The following is a 24,406-nucleotide window of genomic DNA, read 5'->3' on the forward strand; positions in this document are numbered from 1 at the left end:
ACTTTTTGTTGGTACATGGAATTTTTATAAACATGGGCTTGCACAAATATGTGTTAATTATTTTTAAAGAACAGCACAGCGTAAAAAAAATAAAATTCAATGGACACTAAACCAAGAGTCCGGACACCCAAGCCTTATCCCCAACACTGTCTCTAATGTGCCTTTAAGCAAGTCACTTGCTCTTTCTGAGCCTCAGTTTCCTTGTCTGTAAAATGAAAATGATTTCTAAGATCACTTAGAACTCTAAAATTTTATGAACACATATGAGGTCTATTAATGTTGCTGCACTATTCACTCCATTAAGTGGGCATAAATTATGAGCAGAAAAGAACCATGACTTCACATCTTTTCATTTACTATCAGCACTTGAAAACAAGGAGCCTTAATAAAAAGTCAGAGAAACTGTTTTCTGATCTCTCTCTTACACAGACAAACCGTTAATGAATCAGGTTCAGTGAGTCCCTCCATCCCAACAAGTCTAGGATCACTCAAGCAGATAGACCATCACACAAAGCACAATGACGAATGGCATAAAGAGAAGCCACAAGTATGTTTTTCATTAATAACCTTTTCTTAGGTGATTAGTGCACTTCAAGAATCTCTCAATTTCTTTGCAATGACTCAAAATTCCCAGCAGAAAGACGCCATTTCCAAGAATATGATCACTGTCCCAAGCTTCCACACCATGTCATTTCTTTGTTTTTTCAACCTCAAAACTTGCCAAAGCAAGAACTTTGTCTCCAGAGCCTAAGGAGAAAGACACATAATAAAAGAAAAGGTCATTTCAAACGCATTTACAGTTCCAGGTAAAGAGGGGAAAACCTATCATATAGATACTGAAATAGAAAATAAAATCAGCTTCTATTATCAGTGCATTACCCCAAACTTTCCCAATGCTATCCCCATTTCCTTCCTTCTGCACAAACAACTCAGCTACATAGGCTCATTTATTGGTTACAAATGTTTACTCTAGCTGTATGAAATAAAATACATAAAAATTTAGTTTATGTTCATATTCACATTTAGCTGACAAATATTTTTAAAACACTAGGCTATATGACTTTTTAAAATTAAAAAGTACCAGAAAACAAACCTAATAACAGGACTTACAAAGAATACAGTTCCGATTTTACCTCTAAACTCAAGAAAAGGCCATCCTGTTATCCCACCACGCTACCCGTCAATCGGGAGCAGTAATTCATAGCCAACTTTCAGAAATATGAGGATACTCACCAAGGTCTGTGGAGACTTTCTCAAACTGGCTAAGGATAGCACCTGCGTTTGCTGACAGGAAGGCCTCATCATCTGCAGTCAGCTAAACAAAACAAAGTCCAGGGGAGTAGGTTCAAATCATGACAAGTAGCTCCAGGAACCACTGTTAAGAATGTCTCAGGACCACAAACCAAGAAGTTCTGTACCAAATACTTCACACTTTTTTAATACTATATTATATTATATTATATCATATTATATTAAATATGGGTACCTTCTCTCCAAGTTTTCTGAGAGCTGTTAGTATCTCCACTTTCTGTTGAGTGTACAGGTCTCTTTCCAGCTTTCCTACCATGAGATCTCTATCCATCTACAACGGATGAACACAAAGCGTATGGTATTTAAGTTAAAAACACTGCGTATAAAATCCAGCTTCTTAGATTTACTTCTTTAAAAAAGATCCTCTAGCTGATGAATATTATAAAGAACTGCAGAAACAATTCAATGCAAACATGACAGAAAAGCTGTTACACAGTTCTAATAAATCTTAAAGCTATCATAACCACTGAGTTATAAACTCTACCGAGGAATTAGTAGATAGAGGGGAGCTATCCCTAAGAACTCATTTCATTAAATTGAAGTGTGGTCTATAGGCTTGAATGAGATAACTGGTATCAGATCTCCTGGAACTTTGGTTAATACGTACCACCTTTAACACCAGAAGCACTGATTGTATACACTAGGCATTGGTACTATTCTATGTGTTTTACATATGTTACATATTACACATAATATGTGCTCTACTTCTTACTTCATTTACTCCTCGTCACAACAATAAGAGGTAGAACTATCATTGTCACCTTTTTGCAGGTAGGGAAACTGAGGCACAAAGACGTTGAATAGCATAACTTCCCCAAGATCACATATCTACCTCCATATGGAGCAGGGATACAAATTCAACCAGTCTGACCCAAGTCCATGCTCTTAACCACTATGCTATTGAATTACCAGGGGTTGCAAATAACTACGAAGGCCTTAATTACATTCAAGTCTATATACAGACTTCCTGAAGTATCAGGTTTATAAAAATGTTTGAAATTCTTAGATGAGAAAAGCCACACATGCATAAAGCAATGCTGCTAAATGAATTCTTTTTTTTTTTAATTTATTGGGGTGACAATTGTTAGTGAAATTACACAGATTTCAGGTGTACAATTCTGTATTACATCATCTATAAATCCCATTGTGTGTTCACCACCCGGAGTCAGTTCTCCTTCCATCACCATATATTTGATCCCCCTGACCCTCATCTCCCACCCCCCACCCCTCTTACCCTCTGGTAACCATAAATGAATTCTAGATGGGATTTCAACTCAGGGATTCGAAAATAAATGGTAAAAACCTTCAAGCTGGAGCCCCAGTAGAAGCAGTCAGTAGCAATTTAAACTGTTTAAACCTCTACATTTGTTATCAACAAGAATTGCTTAAAGGGCTAATTTTGACCAATTTTTAATGAACAGATTATTTTTTTTAGAGCAGTTTTAGATTCACAGTAAATTCAGCAAAAGGTGTGAGAGATTTCCCACATACGCCTTGCCCCCTCTCATGCATGGCCTCTCCATTATAAACATGCCCCACCAGATGGTACATTTGTTACAGCCGATGAACTGAAACTGACACGTCATTATCACCCAAAGTCTATAGTTTACATCAGGGTTTACTCTTGGTGTTGGACATTCTCAACTGACCAATTTTTAAACTTCAGAGTAACATAATGAGCAAATTCTTGGGCTGAGAAAAAAAAAATACACACAGCAACTGGATCAATTTAAAGAAACTTTACCTCTGCTAACCTTGTCCGAAGCTGACCTGGCTGTTTCTTTGCGAACAATCTGATGACCTCGGGGGTTTTAAAGGCCTGGCTGATAGCTGCCTGGATAGCCTAGAAATAGAAGAAGGTGAAAACTAACCGAAATATTCCAATGAATCAGATATTGCAATAACTGATTGATGGGTCTTCAATTACTAATAGGTCTCTGTTCATCACGGTTACAATTCCAGTTTCCATTTGCTATTTCTGTGCATGTCACTGGACTCAAACATATAACTAAATAAAGATCTGGAAGCATATGCTGTTTTATCCACAAGTAGACACTCATCTAGTAGATAAATGCAAAAAAAGTGTACATTTTCTAGCTTAAGCTTACCAAAAATAAATAAACAAATAAATAAAAATAACCTGTCACCAATGTAAGTAAATTAGGCTTACCAGCTGCATTCCACTTAGTTCATCTACCAAAGTCATATTTCCAGACATTATTTTCTTCAGTGAATCATTAAATTCGCTTAGTTGCTCCAGAGTTTCCTTTTTGGTTTCTTCATATTCATCTGTATCAAGTTCCTCTCTAAAGTACAATGAACATAATGTAAAAAAATATAGGGTTCCAAGTGAAAAAAGCAAGCTTAGTATTTGTACGCTAAGACTTCTGATACACTTAGGTACAAAAAATATCTTGGATGTGTTCAGATGGTAGTGGTACGGGCATTTTGCTGCATTGTGGTTACTCTGATACTTCAACATTTTTATTTCACCCAAATGAGGCACACTTAACAAACTACATAATAACTTCCTTTTAAGCAGTCTGTGAATCAATGGTATAACCTTGGGCAAGATACTTAACATAGCCAAGCCTCAGTTTCATGTATAAACTGCAGATGATAGTACCTATCCTACAGGGTTGCTATGAGCATTACATGAAATATGGAAAGTGCTTGGCATATAATAGCTACTTGATGAATAGCTGTTATTATTTTATCATTAAAGGTAGGTAAAATTTTGTACACCTTGAAATACAACAGCAATGCAGTACCTGTCATCTGAGTTAGAGGCTATTTTTATTCACCCATCAAACAGGCCATTTATTAAAAATTTACTACAAATGACTACAGCTACCATTTATCGAGCACTTACTCTGGGCCAAGGATTGCGTTGACCCCTTCATTTGTAATATGTACCAAGGTTGTTTTTTAAAAAAAGGCAATGAACAGTGTTGGTCCTTTGAGCAGGAAAGGCTGAAAACACATCAGAAGTTCTAGCAGTACCTTCTCAGCTTGATATAAGGCAGGGTTATTTTAAATACTGAAGACAAGGTAGGGGTTATAATTTCCACTTCACATGTGAGGGGGTTAATTATTTTGCCCAAGTTCACACTCACTTAGTAGTTAAATCCCAGCCTTTCTGACTCCAAAGCCTGCACTTGAGTTTATTTCTCCGACAAAGCACTGTGAAGAATACTGCAGTGGAAACCAGAATCACATAGGGGCCTGCACCCATGGAGTTTATAATCTAGCTGCAGAAAAAAAGCCATTTTACAGCATAGCAGCATACAATTGTAGTATTACCTGCATTCCTCCAGATCTTGTAATTGCTGCATTAGTCTATCCAACTGTTCTTCTAAATTCTGCTTTAATTTGCTTGTCTCTGTCTTTCCTCTGGAAGCCATTTTAATCTCTAAGTAGAACAACAAACTCACATAACAGTATATATTTGGTTATTTGAAATGATTCAACATACCAGTAAAATTTAAAATAGGCTATACTCTTTCTGAGCTACAGGTGTGGGAAAGATAGTTGCGCAAAGAAAATCTCAATTTACAGGTAGAAGTTTAAACTCATAGTAATAACACTCCACAAAAATGCCTGGCAGTCTTCTTAATTGACTTGAAAGATTAGAAGTCTTCACTATTGGTCTACCTTACTTTAAACAAATTTGATACACGAAAATACAGATTCATAAAGAAACAGATCAGGTGTGACTTTGCTTTACACAGATTTGTTATAACATTCTTTTTCATTCTTAGTAAGTATGCTCCAGGACTCTTGCTAGTCTTATGTGCATTTAACTAATGCCTCGTAGGCATGAACAACTTTTGATATGAATTTCTTCTTTGGAAATGTGCTCGTTTTTCTACTGCATTATCTCCCACTTACTGATTTCTATAACATGGAAATGACGACTTTGTAATTATGCTGTAAATACTATCTTGTCTCCTGACTTTAAATTCTATTTATGGTGTTTTTTGTGATGATAAATTATTATTTTTATTAGCCAATTCTGTCTGTCATCTTCTTTAAGTATTTTTAGTTTTGTGCCCCATTAAGGCAGGTCCGAACCATCTCAAGACTTAAAAAAACATACTATTTTGTATTTGAAAACTTTAAGCCACTGCAACTATTTTTTGTTGATGCTGTGAAGTAGGGGACTTTTCTTTCAAATTGATAGTCAATTGCCCCAACACTATTTACTAGTCAGTAATTATTTATGCCACCTTTAATGCATTCAATACAAACAGACTGAAGTCTGTTTCATTGATAATATTCTGGTCCTAAGGCTTTACCTCACTATTTTAATTATTATAGCTTTAGAGCTGGTATATACTGATAACTGATAAGAAGTTGTTTTTATTACTGTGGGTTCCCCCCCCAATAATTCTTGGTTATTCTTATGCATTTTTCTTCTCTAGATGAATTTAAGCATCAGTCTGTCAAGCTTCCTTTAAAATTCAATTGAAATTTTGACAGGGATTACATTAAAATTAGAGACTAATATGGAAAAAAATCTGTATCCTTGAAATTGAATCTTTCTATCAAGCAATAAAACCTCTCCATTTATCTGAATTTTCTTTTATAGTCTTTAAAAGGAAAAGTATTCTGTTTTTCACAAAGGCTTTGAACATTGGCTATTCTTAGCTATTTTTTTTTTTTATATTGGGGATAGTGTTTTTGTTATTACAATTTCTGATTATTGCTGGTGTAGAGAAAAGCTGACTTTGGTTATTGGTATTGTATGTATTTACCTTAACGTTTATAGCATTTAAAACAAATGTTTTTCCACTTATAAAAATTAATCAAAATGTGTTTCCTGAAAGGAAATGTAAGTCTAATATTAACTATAACCATTCATCAAAATCTAAATCCTAGGGTAACTTATTAAAGCATTTAAAATTTTCCTACACATTATCATTATCAGATGATTTGATATGAAAACGTCAATGCATAGGATTTCTTACATTCTGTTCAAAATAGAATACAATCAATGAAAATCTATTCTTCCTACCGTATCTTTTAAAATTGGCTTTAATCATCTATAATCATTAATGATATGTAAACATAAATGAGTTACATTATTGCCAAAAGTGTAACTTACTACAGCTATGTTTCAGGTATAATAGGTTCATGTATAATAGGTTAGTCAGAAGTGTAATTTATGATAGTTATGTTTCTTGTATAATTTCTCCTGGAAATACATATTTAAATTTTATTTTAAATCTGTTGAATTTTCCAGTAAAAGTTAAAGCAAACCCAAGATAAAACTGTAAGTGTCTTTTCAGGATTAATTCCTAAAGTCTAACTGCTGAACTACTTGCTGTTCCAAAACATGCCACACACTTCTCATTTTTCTCTACCTATCAAGCCCAAGTCATTCATTCTGCAGAGTCTATCTCGAGTTTCACCTTCTCCATGATTTCCTTGGTTCACCATCATCACTAGATTGTAAATTGAGAGTAGGGCTTTCTCTTTCTTTCTATGTACAGTAGCAGCATCTAGCACAAAGCTGGGCACAGAAAGTATTGGATAAATAATTGGTAAATGAATAATGAAAATTGCTTCTTCCACGCATTTCATATCTTAATCTTTGTTTAGCATTTATTTCTGCCTTGAATTATATGTGAGTTCATTATAACTCGTTGTTTGTCTTCCTCTCTAGACTGTAAACACTCTGAAAGCAGGAAACGAATCTGATTACCCTCAGCTCCCTCAGCACTTAACACTGAATAGATGTTCCACCATTGGATGAAGTATATAAAGGCACAACATATTTTATGGAGGTAAAGCTTTCCTAAATAAATTTCAGATGGAGGCACTTTAAAAGCCTTCACCTGATGCTACATTGAGATTCATCCCTGAAAGATTAACTCGCTGGCACCACCTAGTATTCAATAAAGGTGGTGCATCTTTTACCGAAACAGCAGACATGGTTCTTAAAAACTGTCATCTGGAGTGCAAGGTGCTCATTCAGGCTCACCTGTCTCTTAGTCGTCCTCTGAACTCTGCACAGTGTTGACCAGTCTCAAATTGCATAAACCCCCAATTCTTGAAATCCCAAGTGTCATAAACTTGAGGAAAGCGAAACTGTTCATCCGAACTACAGGAACCTCAAAGTTCAAACCACCTGGGCGTGGCGTTGGCTGGAAAAAGAAAAACCATTAACGAGCAGTTGTATTTACTATATATAATCTTGGCTTAAAGCGGTCCGGATAACTTCCACTCGAGCAGCGTACAATTGAAACACACCCCTCTCTTTCCAGGAAGACATCAAGGGGGCAGGTGGGGAAGGAGGGAGAGAAACCCGTTTTCTTTGTCGATTGCGCCTCTGGCAGCCTTTCTGACATTTTTCTTACAAAGGCGAAAGTGTAACTGAGGGAAACCCCGCACCTGTAACGCCTCGAGGGAAGTTATCACCATCCAGAAGCACAGAAAAGATAAGGGCGGAGAGCACACCTTTTCCCGTCTGGAAGAGAGCAGCGTTTGGACCTCAACCATCAGGAAGCCCTCACGGAGCAGCTCTGACCACGGCCCCAAACCCCATCTTCACGGGAGAAATTTGAAGCTCCCGCATTTGGGTCTTGAAGCGGCCGGGCTCGACTAGGCCCCGGGTGCCACCAGACGTCGCCGTAAACCCGCCGCCCCCCAAACTTTCCGGGTCCTCCCGGACCAGGACCTAGACAACTTCCTCAGAATCTCGGGGTTCTCTCTCACCCTCTGTCCACCAGTCCCCAGAGTTCGGAGCCAGGGGCCCCGCCTACCTGAGGGTCCAGAGCTGGCGGACGCAATAATGTGGTGCATTTCCGCCGAAAGTAGGCACTTCCGGTCTCCTGGAGCCAATGAGGGTGAGGCTGCGGGTGTTCCCCTCGCTGGCTTTCGGGCTGCGTGTAGTCTTCGATCCAGTTGACCCTGAGAAAGGGGTAAGTCTCCCTACCCCGACTCCCCGAGTCTGTAGGGTAGTCAGTCTACCACCCCTTTTGGTCGCAAGCAGAAGGGAGGCCGAGATGATGGGTCTTTGAAAGTCAAATACAGCGGCCCCCGAGTCAAGGTCATATTCGAGTTTGGGGCGAGAAGGCTTGCCCCTTTATTCTTTCGATCTCTTCGTGGAACCCAAAACCTCGGTAATTTTGCCTCTGGGCTTCGGAAGAGGTGACTTTAGTAAAAAAAAATAAATAAAAAAAAAATTTTTTTTCGTCTCTAGAACAGGCTTCTTGAGCTTGGCAGAGCTGGTGGGAGGCGGAAGAGGAAGTCCTCCATTCTGAACTTTTTCCTCCGAAATTACTCTTTCCAAATCTATAAAATATTAAACCCACCTGCTTGGAAGCGGTTTGACACGCACACCCTTTGAGAAGGAGACTACTAGCCGTTGGGCAGCGCTTTTTAAAAAGTTACTTTGAAATTGGGTGGAAACCGTTTTCTGGTGTTCCCAGCCCATTTTCTTGAAGAGTCAGTAGTCCACAAGACAACATTAGGGTTTAAAACAAAATTGTTTGAAGTGTTTCCTTTAAAACTAATTCTTTTTCAAGGGCCCAGAACAAACTTCCAACTACCATTACTGTAGAACTCTGCCAGAATGAATTATTTCTGTCAGTTCTGTATAATTGTAAAATTCCTTACTTATGGCCATAAATTGTTTTTCACAGTTACAATTTGGATGTGAAGCCACTGTTTCTAGCCCCATTTAGAAAAGACTGTTGACTTACAGGTTGGAATAGTTCCAGGAGCCTACCCTGCGAAACACTCCAGAGTCACAGGATGCCCTTTGTAAAAGTAAGTGACGGTTATGTTAATGTGATTACCTCTAATTTTGATATGTGAATGTGTGTGGAAGTGTCAGCATTTTTAGTAACATGGAACTCTCAATGACAGATAGTTGGGGTCAGTGCCAAGCAAAACAAAACTGGGAAATATACTTTCTTCTTTCACCATTTGAAGAACTTGATGAATAAACATTTGCTCACTGTGCACTTCCCTTAATTTAGAGGATGATAATACAGTGTTCTATTCAGGCATTTGTTGGTTTTAGTGTGGGCAGCCTTGAAGCTGTGGAGGAAGGGCCTCACCATACATGCATTTTATGTCCTTGCTCTTCTTCCTCAGTGACTTAATCTGAACCGACGGTCCTGTGCTGACTGTGTTGTTGTTTTTTTAAACTTTTATTTATTTAAGTGTGTTTTTCCGGGACCCATCAGCTCCAAGTCAAGTAGTTGTTTCAATCGGGTTGAGGGCGCAGCTCACAGTGGCCCGTGTGGGGATCAAACCGGCCACCTTGTTGTTAAGAGCACCGCGCTCTAACCAACTGAGCTAACTGGCTGCCCCGCTGAGGGTATTTTTATATGCCTGTGGGTTCTCGTTTAGAGTTAATGGAGAATGAACAAGTGTCCTTAGTGCATAAGTAAGAGAAATTGGTTTGAGTTCCAGTTCTCAAGCAAATATAGACTCCAAACCTTGGGGTGTGGGGAAGGGAGAAAAGAGAAGAATTTGGAAAAAGGAATGATGTGTAAGGTAGGTAGTCCTGGGAGAGAGCACTGGGGAAAATAACCTCAGAACTGGGAGTCATCACTGAGAAACCAGATACGGGAATACTTTGGAAATACCACAGAGATGAACCTTGAGTGGCGAACAAGAAGTACCATGAGCCAAAGGGTCTCTGAACAGGTGGATCCCTTGTAAATGTCTACTGGAAGATAGCATTGTAAGTCTTGAGTGATGGCTAAGCATGAACTTTTAGAGTCAAGGTTGTTCCACGAGCTGTGAGAGCTTGAACAAGTTAATCATCCTCTTTGAGCTTCAGTTTCCTCATCTATTAAAAAAAGGGATAATAATAGTACCTACCTCATTGGAGTGTTGTAAGGATTACATGAGTGTTTAGCACATTGCTTGGCAGAATTCAGTGAATATCACTTATTATTATCATTATAGATAAAAAGGCATAAATGGATATATGTGTACATATTTATAGGGAATAGGCCCATCCAAAGAGAATGAGTGAATAAAACGAGGATTCCATAAGTGGGAACGCTGAAGCTTTCCGCCCCTCTGCTGTCAATTTCCCAACCCTAGGCAACCACTGATCAGCTTTCTGTCATTACAGATTGCATTATCTGTTCTAGAATTTCATACAACTGGAACGATACAGTGTGTACTTTTCTGTATTTTGCTTTCACTCAAAATAATGTCTGAGATTCGTTCATGTTATTTGTATCCGTAGTTTGTTCCTTTTTATTGCTCAATGATATTCCATTACAAGGCTATTTGAACTTTGCTTATTCATTCATTCATCTCTTGATTAACATTTGAGTTGTTTCCAGTTTTTGGCTACTGTGTATAAAGTCAAACCATGCAATTCTTTCAGTGGACATGTGTTTTCATATCCCCATTATTTTTAAGTTATCCTCTTAATTTGTACCTAGAATCCTTTCTTTATGGCTTCCTTAAGGACTTTCCTCCATCAATTATTCACATTCTTGCAGCTTCTGCGGCTTCCTAATGGTGCTGTCCTCTCAATCTCCCAACATTCTAATTCTAGTCTTCAAAAAAATCAAATCAAATAAATAACCTTCACTTAACTGTGATATCCCATTGAAGCCAGGGTTCAGTATCTCTGGGTTTTACTGTCAGGTTCTAGTCTATTTCTGTTTGCCTACTAGATCTCTCTACTTAAATATCCTGTGTGTGCCTTAAATTCAACACGTGTAAAACAGTAGTCTGTCTTTTTATGCCTTGCCTCCCCACCTCCCAACCTGTGCTTCCCGGTGCTGTCTTTGTTGGCGCACCATTTACCCAGTCACTGAAGTCAGAAATGTCCTCCCCGCTCCTCCTCCCCACCTCCTCCATTCAGTCACTTGATCCCTTGGCATCATTCCTCCTGTTATTACCCTTTATTATCTCTCGCCTGGACTGATAGAGTGCTCCAAAGTAGTGCTCTGCAAACTTTAGGGTGCATGCAGATCACCTGGGGATCTTGTTAAGATGCAGATTTTGATTTGGTAGGTGTAGGGTAAGGCCTGTGATTCTGCATTTCTAACCAGCTCCCACGTGATGCGCATACTACTGGTCCATTCTGTCTTCACTGTCTCTCTCAGTAATGTCTGGTCCATTCTGTCTTCACTCTCTGGAATGTCTTTTCTATTTTGTCTTCACTCTCTCTCGGTAATGTCATCCAGTCTCATGACTTTACATACTATATGTATCAGATGACCCCAAATCTAGTAAATCTCTAGTCTGGACCTCTTCTTTGACGTCGGCTCTGTTCTCCATTTGTCTAATTGATGTCACCATTTGGATATCTAATCGACATCCCAGATTTACCTTCTTTATGAACAACTACTGATCTTCTTCCCTAAACCTACTTCGTGGCCATCTTTCTCTTCTCAATTAAAGGTAGCTATTAGTTACTCAGGCCAAAAAATCTGGAGTCATCCTTAACTCCTCTTTCCCTCACAGCCGATGTCCTATCCGTCAGTAAGTCAGATTGGCTCTACCTTTATCCTATATCTCGGATCTGATGATTTCTCACTACCTCTACTACCCTCCTGGCCCAAGTCAGCATCAACTCTCACCTGGATTATTGGAGTAGCTTCCTATCTGTCTCTGTTTCCAACCCTATTTCCTCCTACATTCTGTCTTCAATTTCATCAGCCAGATAAATCCTTTAAAACGCGTCAGATCATGTCACTCCTCTGCTCAAAGCCCTGCAGTGGCTCCCTATTACTTGTCTGACTCCATATGTTACTACTCCTTCCTTCTGTCACCTCTGCCTCAGCCATCCTGGTCTCTGCTCCAGGAACGTGACAGGCACGCTCTGTCTCAGGGTGTTTGCATCGTCACCCTTGCTTAGAACACTCTTCGCATACCTGTGTGACTCATTCCCTTGCTCCCTTTAATTCTTTGCTCACATTTTACTCAGGCCTTTCCTGACCACCCTCTCTAGAATGCCACGCTCTTTATTCTCTTGCCCTACTTTGTTTTCCTCACAGCCCCATTATTTAATATGCCTCATATGGATGCATTTATTTTGATTATTGTGTGTTTCCCATCACTAGACTGTAAGCTCCACGGGCGCAGGGAATTCCCACGGGCGTAGGGAATTTTGACAGTTGTGTTCACTGCTTTATTCCCAGCACGTACAGCATGGTAAATGCTCAGGAAATATTTGCCGAACCATGATGAATGAATCAGAATTCACTCTAAAGTGTACTGGTTCATCGCTCCTCATACAGCCCCACTCGCATAGAATAAAATCCAAACTTTCTGTATCTCATCTGAGGGCGGGGAGACCCTAAAAACTATCTTCCAGTCATTCCATGTTGACTTTTAAAAAAAAATTCTAATAAAGTAGAAAAAGTCTTTGTGGAATTTTTTGACCTTTCCCCCAATATGAGATGTTTTCACTATCACATGTGTCTAATTAGGAATTCTATCATTACGTATCTATATTTTTAATGTAAGTAGAAAATATATAGTGAAGACTAATGGCCTATTGTATACAGCCAAGCTTTCAGATTAAGGTGAGCATTTAGAAATTCAATATTCAATTAAGTTAATAATTAGAAGTTTTTCACTTCTAGGGTTTAGCAACTGTGGAAAAAGTAATATGAAGACTAATTTTAAATTTCAGCTTTTTAAAATGTTAGATACAAAGCAGCGGATGTCAACCATCAAGTATTATTTTCTTACTATAAATTTAATGAGTTTAATGTTTGACGTTTTTAGTTTCTCAAACTTTCCTTGACGTTCTCCCAGAAAGCTGCTCATGTGTACGTATACCCAACATTTTGCCTATAACTTAAGAGATGTTATAACCCTGAAGCCCAGGCCCCAGATTAAAAACCCCTAAAACAAAGCATTCTCTACCAATAATTGCTCATCAGAACTTCCTTCCTCTTTGAGTAAACAAGGGTCATAACAGAGATTTTTGTTAGTCTATGAGGAAGCATTGCTGATTGTGATTATCTAAATTATGAGGGACCTAAAAAAGAGCACAGTTTTAGGATTTTATAATTTTAGAAATTTATAATTTTCACACGAAAAAAGCACTCTACCTGAAAGAGCATAATTTATATATTGTAAGGTATCAGTAACATAAAAATAAAGGTTTCTTAGTGAAATTAATTCTGGTGAAACCAGATTTGGTTTTGGGGGAAATGATAAAACCATAAAAGAAAATGAAAATTCAGTTTTATAGGTTAGGGATAAAAGTGCTGGTTCAAATTATGCTTTCAAGTTAAGCTTATCAGTTAAGAAACATTTTCATTTGCTGAAGATGTGTTAAGAATGTTGCATAATTTCAAGATACAGCCTTGGTCTTAAGAAGCAGCCTCTTGCATTTAGAAACAATGTAAGATTTCCAAATAGTGAGAAATGGTTCGATTCTGGATATATTTTTGAAGGTAGAGCCATTGGGAATTCCTGATGGGTGTGGAACAAAAAGAAAGGCAGTAAGGATGATTTGAGGTGCTTGGCCTCAGCCCCTGGAAGGATGCGGTTGCCATCAGCTGAGATGTCCAAGTAGATTAGGTTTGGGTGGGTGGGGGGCAAGATAGAGCATTCAGGAAATAAATAACTTTGGATAAAAATGCTATCTTGAGATAAGTTGACATTTATCTAACATGTTAATATTTGGTTAGTGAGGTCTAGAGATGGTAAAAGGCTGTATTTTTAAATCATTCCTGTTAATCATAGTAATAGAACTATTTCAGGGGATTTCATTGTTAATGGACGAGTTACTAGGGTTTCTAATTTCTGAGTTGTAGCACTATGTCTGGGATGTGGAAGGTACTGGCAAGTGCCGCTGTGGTAGATGGGTATATGTTTGTTAGGTCACTTCCCCTCCAGCAGGCACCACCTGCACAACGAAACAGGTGCAAACAGTCATTTCCACTGTGAATGTCTGTGCCTGTCATAGATGTGCTGGGAGACGTTTATATTGAATTTGTTCATCCCGCCAATGGAGAGTTCTTTTCCTCCAAAAATGGAGTTGTCTCCTTCATAGAGGCGTTGAGAGCATCTATGAGTAAGGTCCTACTTAAAATACCTTAGAATCTGTGAAAACACAGACAAAGTAAGAAGACAAAATATCATGTGGGTCAGTTGGTTATTTGCTAGATAACAACTGTCACGATGCAAAAGATTGTCAGAACGCACATAGAGGAGATTGTGACAATTTCTGGTCTAAAATTTCCCACTGCCCTTTTAAAGAAGCAATAAATTAACCGTATTCGGATATACAGTCTGAATCACTGTTCTTTTGAAACGAAACCTTTGTTCATTACTAAGATTTATATTTTCCTTCTTCCTTTTCAATACTTATTTCTGTAGCACCCATGCAGCGGATGCTACTAACTTCATTGAAAGAAAAAAGGCGTTTCAGAACGTCAAAGTAATGATTTTGAAAGTAGTCACTTTAATAGGAGATCTTTATTTGGCTTGAATTGAGTTGTGATGTCAGTCCTTTGATTTTGATGGCACTATTTCTTTTTATCCATTGTCAGTGCTCGTTAACTTAGAGACAGCTTTCTTCCAAATGACTGGTTTTGATGTGTGCACATCCTGTTACAGCTATGTTCAGGTGACCACTTCATCTAGGAATAGCAAGATAGCAGGTGGTCATGTGCTTGCTGGCTGTGCCAGGTGGCAGTGCTGCTGGGACAGGCTGTGAGACAGGAGACCAGCAGGGCTCACGTGCCAGCTTCAGACTGTTGGTTTAGCGTCTGGCCTTGGACAGGTCACACTGGCCAGCCAAATCAGCCCCAGGCCTGAGAAAAGCGCTGTAGGATGAAGAATGGGGTCTAATTAAATGGAGTGGAAATAACGCGGGAAGGAAGGCTTTTTATATTCCATTCTAACCCTCTCTGCTTGTTCTCTTGCTTTTTCTACTCACTCCTTGCTTGTTTTAAGAGGGGCCCAGGCTTCCCCTTGCAATGTAAGAGCCCTAGCTGAGCGGTCACTTACCAACTGGTAAGCCTTTGACTAAGACGAGTTACTTGGGAAGTTTGGGATTTACCTGTAGAAACCAAGCTGCCCACTGCCAGCAACGCAGACAAGTAGTAAAGCTCAGGAGTCGCGTCTTCCTACATTTGGGAGGGAAAAGCCCTGTGAGGTGTACATGTCTTTGAATCGGGACACGTATTTAAAATGCTTTTACCGCAAGGGTTTATACAAAGGCACCGACTTAGCAAGAGTTGGGAGGCTTGTTGCTTATTCTGCCCGACCCAGTGCAGCAGTTCCACTGTTGATTAATATCCTCACTTCTTCTTTTTAATTCTCGGACAACGGAAGTCACCCACAAAAAGAAAATGCTCATGGAATTTTTTTTAACTTTTCCTGGTGAAATGTTTTAACTGTGACGTGTCTAATTAGGAATTCTGTCTACACATCTCTAGTGTTAGTGTAAGTAGAAAATAAATATCAAAGACTAATGGTGTATTGTATACAGCCAAGCTTTCTGAGGAAGGTGAGCCTTTAGAAATTCAGTGTTAGAAAACCTACACAGTCAGTTGCCAAAACTGTCAACACTACGGTACAGACTCCTTCGCCGAAGGATCCCACGCCAAATACAGAAAACATCCTCTTGAGAGCTTGTGGGACCGGGTCCATCTGAGGAAGCAGCACAGTAAAACCTAAAAGGACGGCAGGACAGCAGCAGGTTACTCCCTGTGTTTCATCATCTCAAAAACACATTCTCGACTGCAAACCTAAATAGAACGTGTCTCCTCACTTTCCAATGGTGACACAAAAATGCCCCAAACCTAGCCAGCTAACGTTTTCCTTTGATGGGTCGTGTTCTTCTGATTGGTGATGCTGGTGATAATAACTGACGATTTCTTGGAATAACGTCTCCATTTTCTCATTTAAACCTTCCAGCAACACTGTGAGGCAGGTATTTTTGTCTCCATTTTATAAATGAGGGGAGAGAAGCTCAGACAGGCTGAGTAACTCCTGTTGTGTGGAGCGGATGTTTGAACTGGCCTACCCCGGCCCTGCAGCCAGTACTCTTCACCAGTAATAGGCCGCCTCTGGTGGAGTCATGATTTTGTGCGAGACTCTTTCTAGAACAGTGCCCAAGGCATGCAGTAATTAGATTTTCATTTTTCAAGCACCTCCACATTTCAGAGTCTACTTCCTCTGTATCCCTTTTTTGACTTCCATTTTCAGGTGTCCCTGTTTTTCTACCCATGCTATGTCCTGCTCAGTAACTATTGAATGAGTGATTATATCTGCTATTTTTAGATTATAACTATAAAGAATTTTATAACGCCAACACAAAATATTTGTATTTAACTTAATTTGGTTTCATATTCAAATTGTAGAACTAAAGGGTAACTAAGGAAGTTTTAAAAATTTCCTTCACCTGACTTTTAAATGTGACGTCAGTTTCAGTCTGAGCTCTTGAAAACAGGAAGTCCTGTCCTTATCTGTTTTTGTTCTAGCAGTGTCTGGCACGTAGTAGATAGACACTTAAAAAGTGCTTGACAGAAAGACTGCACACTTACCAATTGTGAAGAAAGTAAAGATGATATTACCAACCAAGTTGGTAAGGAGAGGTTGACTGCAGTATCGAGAAGATCTGGGCCTAAAAATCAATACACTGGCTCATGCATTAATTAATTACTTGTTAGAAGAAATCCACACTCTCAGCATAATACCAGAAGGCACTGCAACCCTTGCGTTCTAATCCTAATTCTGGCACTCCGTTTATTTGGCTCCAGGCAACTCACTTCCCTTAAGAACCTTGGTTCCTTTACCATGACTATAAATTAATACTGTCTATAGAGAGAAGTTGGCAAGTTTGAATTAGACTAATTACAACGAGCGTCGCAGTTTCCATTCCTTCTCTGTCATGTAAGTGGATTCTCAGTTCTCAGGTTCTTTTTAGAACATTAGTGTTCTGAGAACTGCAATTTCTTATTTTGACTGTATCAAATTGCATTTGCTTCATTTGCCCAAGGAGGGAGTTATTAACTGACTGGCTTTTTCTGCTAAGACTAATTTCCAACATAGCATCTGAAATAACCTGTCAAGTCATAATCTGGTTGGGTGAGCCTTTGCCCTCAGACATCAGCTAATGCTACATTGTTGGGACTGGTCTCTAGGGGACACTGAAATTGAAGCATTGATGCCCTCATACCGCTTTTAATGGCTTCTTACACTAAAAGAAATAAGTATTGATTAAAAGTTAAACTCGATCTGCCCCAATCCAGCTGTTCTCACGGTATCGAGATTTTTGACTTTTCAAAGAGGTGAAGCAGGTGCCTGCCGTTGATAATAGGGGCAAACACAATGGGGCAGGCTGCAGTTAGACACGGAACAGGAAGCAGGGAGCGCAGAGAGCATCGGAACCATCTCCGCAGGGAAGACGCAGGCGTGCCGAGCTGCCAGGTGAGGGCTGGGCTGGTGAGAGCACTTACCTTAGCAGAACATAAAACTGGAGAGCCAGGGTGGTGATCCCAAACAAGAATACTGTCACTTGGCTGCATGGGACACAGTGAGTTACATTTTATATGACTGCTTAGTGATAAAATGGCTTCACGAAACCAAATTTAGGTTCTCTTTCCGGATAATGTTACATCAAACCACAGAGAACTTTGAAACATAGCAAAGATGAATTGAGGTCCTATTAGGGCAAAATTATGTTTAACAATACTTCAGTAAGAATATTAGTAAGAGCTTCCGTTTATTGAGCTCCTACTATGTCGCAGGCACTGTTTGATACTGGTCTCTAAGTTCTTTTATCATGACTGTAAATTAATGCTGTAAGGCCATCCATAAGCAATAGTATGAGTTATGAATCTGTAATTAGTAGACAAATGTGTCAAACATTTTATACGCCTTTTTCTCATTTAATAGGCACAAATCCTATGAGGTAGGGACTGTGGTTCCCTATTTTATAAATGAGGAAACAGACTCCAATTGAGTGTCTTGTCCAAGGACAAACACCTAGGAGTAAATGTCGAAGTAGAATTTGAACCAGGTCTGAGAGTCTGAACCACACCCGTTAGGCTGTGCTAGCCCCGGGCTAGCATCTGGATGGAGATCTAGACAGTTCTCACTGAGTGTAACTAATAAAGTGAGGGGTAAACTACCCAACCCAAGTGAAGTCCGCTGTCACTGCTCAAAACGCCTTTGAAATTCTTTTGAGATTACATGTATATAGTTTTCACGCATATAAGAAAATCTTCCTCATTAGCTAACAGTTCTATATCTTCGCCATAAACTCTGTTAGTCACCTTGATTATTTTATTCATTGGGTTTAGCACTGAGTGACTTTTGGGTGTTTATAGAAATCAAATTGACCCTCCAAAAACAAAGATTTATCTGCAGTGAAGGTACTCAAAAAAATAGGCAATTTCGAAATATACCCCTAGACTATTTAAAGCAATGGCAGATTGTAAGAACTAGAGTATAGTTACCTGCTTAAAGTTATTGTTTGGAAAGGAATATCGTCTTTTTAGAGGTATAAATTCCAGAGATTGTCAAGTCAATCACATTACTTAAGTCAGCCAAGATAGCATCCTGAAATGTGATGACAGCAGCCAAACAATTACTATTCTTTTTGAAAAAGCGAATGTTTTAAAGACTCGCTTAATGTTTCATTCATGTTTACACATCAATGTTTTCAAAACCTAAGAGGGTCAGTGATTTTAAAATTGAAAGTAAATATCAATTAAACTTCAAGATCGCCTCAGGAAGAAATGAACTTTTGTCACGGTGGGCTGGGGAGGGACACTTACAGCCTGAGCTGATGGGATCGCGGCAGCCAGCAGTGCAGGTGGTAGGCTGTGTGGGCCAGACAGAAGTGGATCATGGCGGCCCTGGTGCCTGAGCGCCCGCAGCAAGGGGAGTCCTATGAGAGCTTCCACCCCTCTCCAGCCATTCGTCATCGGCCTGTCCCCTTCCCTGCACGCATATCCTGCAGGGATGCGGAGCAAGTACTCGCCTGTGGACAGAGACAGATCCTTGTTTTTTTTAAAGCCACCCTCAGCTATGGTAGGCGTGCACTGTAACTTAATTCTACTGTGGTTTTGAGGGTCGAAAGTCTAGTCTGAGCTCAGGTTGGTTGTGTTCACAGTGAATTAATAGAACTGAGCTAGATATTTGAGACAGGTCATGAATGTGACAAGGGAGAAAGCTTTCTTTAAGCTGAGAGATCAGCTTCCCCCAGCCCCTTCCCCAGCCCTTCCCCAGGGGAGGACCTGGAAACCTGAGCTCATCCCAAAGGTCAGGGAGGGGCTCCAAGCTCTTTGTTCCATCCTTCTCTGTACAGCAAGCAGGTCCCTTGGGAATCACTACCTCCTGTTATCTCAGCCTCACTGTTCTTCCAGCTCACAGCTCAGTCTCCCTTGGGGAATGGTACCTGCAACTTGAGTAGGGTGGGGATAGAACTGACACTTGGCTCCGGTGGACACTGTAGGCCTTGAGACCATGTGCAGTAGCTGGCGGGATACCCCAATTTCCCGGTGTGCCCAGAGTACTGTGGGGCTGTTGCATTCACCCCCATCCCATAGTTCTACAGGTACTTTGGGAATTTAGGGGGTAGGGATGGGATGGGTGAAACAAGCCCTAAGTGAACCCTGGGAAGATCCTTGGGATCATAATTGAAAGGTAGGACATCTAAATCATTCTTTCCAATGAACTCATTTTTTTAATGCCACGTGGAGCATTTCTGACCCTTCTCCTTTATTTCCTATCAACAGTTAGCAGTATCCCTGTAATCCCTACCACTGTGCTTTGTTTGGAGGCCTCAAATATTTACCGAATAAATGTTTCTTATTTCCATTGCCACTTAAACAGAGGCACTTAGAACCCAGGCAGTCTGATTTTAGAGCACAGCTTCTTAACTATTATGCCATTCACACAGGAGATTGGATGATACGTTTCTGTGGAACCTCACGAGTCCAGGGAAACACCTACCATACTGGCAGCCAGGGTACTGTACAATGAAGCCCACTGTACAAAGCCTGCCTCCCCACTCAGAACTTCCCATCAGCTCTTTTTAAAAAGGTTTTTATTAAAATATAGCTAACATACAATATTATATTAATTTCAGGGGTATACCATAGTTATTCAACATTTATACACCTAAAGAAGAGATCATTATGATAAGTCCAGCAACCATCTGACACCATACCATGCTGTCACAATATTATTGACTGTATTCCCCATGCTGTACATTGTACCCCCATGACTTACTTGTTTTACACCTGGATATTTGTACCTCTTATTCCCTTTCCTCCTCCCCTTTTAAATTTGTCAATTACAGTTGACATTCAGTATTAGTTTATATTAATTTCAGGGGTACAGCATAGTGGTTAGACATTTATATAATTTACAAAGTGATCCGTCTATTACCTGGCACTATACATAGCTATTACCATATTATTGACTATATTCCCTATGCTTTATTTTACATCCCTATGACTATTTTATAACTACCAATTTGTACTTCTTAATCCCTTCACCTTTTTTATGTATCCGCTGATAAATCTAGTACTCATCTGACACCATACATAGTTATTACAATATTATTGACAATATTCCTTACGTTGTACCCTGCATCCCCAAGACTACTGTGTAACAACCAATTTGTACTTCTTAATCCCTTCCCGTTTTTCACCCACCCCTCCAGTCCCCTCCCATCTGGCAGCCATCAAAATTTTTCTGTATGAGTTTGTTTGTTTACTTTGTTCTTTAGATTCCACATATAAGCAAAGTCTCATTGTATCTCTCTTTCTCGGTCTGATATACTCTACTCAACACAACACCCTCCATACCCATCCATACCGGTGCAGATGGCAAGAACCCATTTCCTTCCCGGGCTGAGCAATGTTCCATTGTATATATGTACCACCTCCTCTTTATCCATTCATTCACTGATGGACACCCATGCTGCCTCCACATCTTGGCCATTGTAAACAATGTTGCAACAAACATGGGTAAATAAGCCCCCTCAAAGTAGCATTTTGAGTTTCTTTTGGTAAATACCCAGAAGTGGGATTACTGGGTTCTTCTTTGTCTCTGTTATAGCCTTTGTTTTAAAGTATATTTTATCTGGTATAAGTATTGCTATTCCAGATTTTATTTGTTTGTTTGTTCCGTTTTCATGAAATATCTTTTTCTTATCCCTTTGTCTGTATGTGTCTTTAGATGTGAAGTGAGTCTCTTGTAGGAAGCATATGTAAGGGTCTTGTTTTCTTATCCATTCAGCCACCGTATCTTTTTTTTTTTTAACTTTTATTTATTGAAGTGTGTTTTTCCGGGACCCATCAGCTCCAAGTCAAGTAGCCGTTTCGATCCAGTTGTGGAGGGCACAGTTCACAAGGGCCCATGGGAGGATCGAACTTGCAACCTTGTTAAGAGCACCACGCTCTAACCAACTACGCTAACCAGCTGCCCCATCCACCCTATCTTTTGATTGGAGCATTTAATCCATTTTACATTTTAATGGATTTTTGATAGATATGTAGTTATTGCCATTTTAGTATTATTATTTTTCTCATCTTAAAGAAGTCCCTCTAAGATTCCTTGTAATGCTCGTTTGGTGGTAATGAAGTCCTTTAGCTTTTTCTGGGAAGCTCTTTTTCTGCCCTTTGATTCTAAGTGATAGCTTTGCTGGGTAGAGTAATCTTGGTTGTAGGTCCTTGCTTTTCATCACTTTGAATATTTTGTGCCAACCCCTTCTTGCCTGCAAAGTTTCTGTTCAGAAATCAGCTGACAGTCTTATGGGAGCTCTCTTGTAGGTAACTAACTGCTTTTCTCGTGCTGCTTTTAAGAGGCTCTCTTTGTCTTTAACCTTTGGCAGTTTAATTACGATGTGTCTTGGTGTGGGCCTGTTTGGGAGACTGTGCTTCCTGGGCTTGTATACCTAGTTCCTTCACTTGGTTAGGGAACTTTTCTGTCATTATTTCTTCAACTAGGTTTTCAATTCCTTGCTGTCTCTCTTCTCCTTCTGGTATTCCTATGATGCTAATGTTGGTATGCTTGATGTTGTCTCAGAGTAACTATCTTAATTAAACTATCTTAATTTGGGGGGGGATTCTTTTTTCTTTTTGCTGTTTTGATTGGGTGTTTTCTGCTACCTTATCTTCTAAATCGCTGATTTGATCCTCTGCTTCATCTAATCTGTTTATTCTAATGTATTCTTCATTTCAGTTATTGTATTCTTTATTTCTGACTGGTTCCTTTTTATGTTTTCTATCTCCATTTTTGTGTTTCCTATCTCTTTGTTGAAGTTCTCCCTGAGATCATTGAGCATCCATGTAACCAGTGTTTTGAACTCTGTGTCTGGTAGATTGCTTGTCTCCATCTTGTTTATTTCTTTTTTGGAAGCTTTGTTCTGTTCTTTTACTTGGAACATGTTTCTTTGTCTCCCGATTTTGGCTGCCTCCCTGTGTTTGTTTCTATATATTAGGTAGGGCTGCTATGTTTCCCGGTCTTAGTAGAGTGGCCTTATGTAGGAGATGTCCCGTGGGACCCAGTGGCACAGTCTCCCTGGTCACCAGAGCCAGGAGCTCCAGATGTTTCCCTTGTGTGGGTGTGTATGCCCTCCTGTTGTAGTTGAGACTTGGTTACTATTTGCACATCAGTAGGAGGGATTGACCCTCGCGCTGATTGATTGTGAGGACTGGCCATAACTACAGTGAAGGAGCTGTTGTGCAAGGGCTGACCCTACAGAGCAGGATTTGCTTTAGCAGGGCTCTTGTGCCTTCCCAATCTGACCTTTGGGTGTGTCATCCTTGGAGGCAGCTGGGTGATGCTCCGGCTTGGTCTGAAGCTGACCACTGTGTATGCCAGCACCGGGACCTCCTGGGAGGGGACCTGCTGTAGGCCAAGTTCAGCTGCAGCCTGTAGCTCCTGCCTGAGGCCACCTGTCATGACCCACAAAGCAATTGCAGATGGTAGCCAATGCTCTGGGCTTGGAAGTGCCTTGAGAGGCCAAGCTGCAAACCGAATCCGGCTGCCACGAGTGCCGGGCTTAGGGCTGCTCAGCCAGATGTATAGGACACGCTGAAGCCGATGCTGATTGTTTAGGTTTTGTGAACCTTTCAGAGATTTTAGGAAAGTCCACAGCATGAGCCAAGACAGAATTGTATGGAGAAGCCATTGGAAGTGGCTTGTGTGGGCCCTCAAGTTGGGTGGGGTGGGGTCTCAGAATCACCAGGGTATGGTGAACAAAGGGTGTTAGCCAGGTTGATGGAGACTCGAATATGGTGTCTGCCTGCGTCTGCATGCATGGAGTGGGGAGTGCTCAACAAAGGAACAGTGGCTTCCTACAGCTCTCCATGCGGCAGAAAGCTGCCCCTCCAGCCCTCGTCCTGAAACAAGACAACTCACTATTTCCTCATATGTCCCTGGCACCTTTTGAACTGCTGCCCCAGCACTGAGCCCAGAGCGAGTGAGTCCATCAGCAGTAAGTCTGTATGCGGGTCCTTTAAGAGGAGCACCTGGGACTGCAGCTGCCCTCGTCTCACTCAGCCACAGTCTCTGAGGGTTTTCACAGCCAGAATTTATGGGAACTTGTCTCCCTGGCACTGGAACCCTGGGCTGGGGAGCCTTGTGTGGGGCTAGGACTCTTTGCTCCTCTGGGGGGACCTCTGCGGCTGAGATATCCCTCCTGATTTTTAATGGTCACATGGGGGGGATGGGACCAGGCTGTTCTGCTTCTCTATCCCTTCTATCAGTCTCCACATGGCTTCCTCTGTATGTCCTTAGTTTTGGGGTTCAGTTCAGCAAGATTTCAGGTGATTCTCAATGATGGTTGTTCTGTGGTCTAGTTGTAATTTTGATGTGGTCATGAGAGGAGGGAAGCACAGCGTTTACCTACTGCACCATCTTGACCCGTGATAATCTCAGAGTTTCTTACTGCTCCTGCATTGGTTTCTGTTCTCCTCTTCTCTGTTCTCCCCCCACCCCACCCCCGTTCTTCCCCACACTGCAGAGCTTTTTTCCCTATCAGCTTTTTTTGAAGGAAATTTAAAATGCAGCATTAATATTGGTGGAGAGATACAAGAGGATGTTTGGATGGAACAAAAACAGAATTCCACAAAAAAGGAACACTCAGGAGAAAGGTCTTCGTATAGAAGAGTACAAT

General features: G+C 40.4%; 2 protein-coding genes across 3 annotated transcripts in view; one reads left to right on the plus strand and one right to left on the minus strand.

The window, feature by feature from the left end:
- Nucleotides 1-8,156, minus strand: LZIC (leucine zipper and CTNNBIP1 domain containing). Its single transcript, XM_033115072.1, has 8 exons — nt 8,079-8,156; nt 7,298-7,460; nt 4,615-4,723; nt 3,482-3,617; nt 3,056-3,154; nt 1,487-1,582; nt 1,234-1,315; nt 1-747 (listed from the first exon to the last, which is right to left on the minus strand). Exons 3-8 carry the CDS (start codon nt 4,713-4,715, stop codon nt 689-691), a joined length of 573 nt encoding a protein of 190 aa, XP_032970963.1. The 5' UTR covers nt 4,716-4,723; nt 7,298-7,460; nt 8,079-8,156; the 3' UTR covers nt 1-688.
- The window catches only part of NMNAT1 (nicotinamide nucleotide adenylyltransferase 1), a 22,965-nt gene continuing 6,663 nt past the window's right edge, over nt 8,105-24,406 (plus strand). Inside the window, exons 1-2 of one of the 2 annotated variants that reach the window (XM_033115063.1) lie at nt 8,105-8,237; nt 8,961-9,087. In XM_033115063.1, coding sequence (XP_032970954.1) covers nt 9,073-9,087 — 15 coding nt within the window. In that variant the 5' untranslated portion in view covers nt 8,105-8,237; nt 8,961-9,072. The remainder of the gene's footprint in view (nt 8,238-8,960; nt 9,088-24,406) is intronic. The other variant, XM_033115064.1, reaches the window with a different exon arrangement.

The sequence above is a fragment of the Rhinolophus ferrumequinum genome, chromosome 9 (genome assembly GCF_004115265.2).
Source record: "Rhinolophus ferrumequinum isolate MPI-CBG mRhiFer1 chromosome 9, mRhiFer1_v1.p, whole genome shotgun sequence".
NCBI lineage: Eukaryota > Metazoa > Chordata > Mammalia > Chiroptera > Rhinolophidae > Rhinolophus > Rhinolophus ferrumequinum.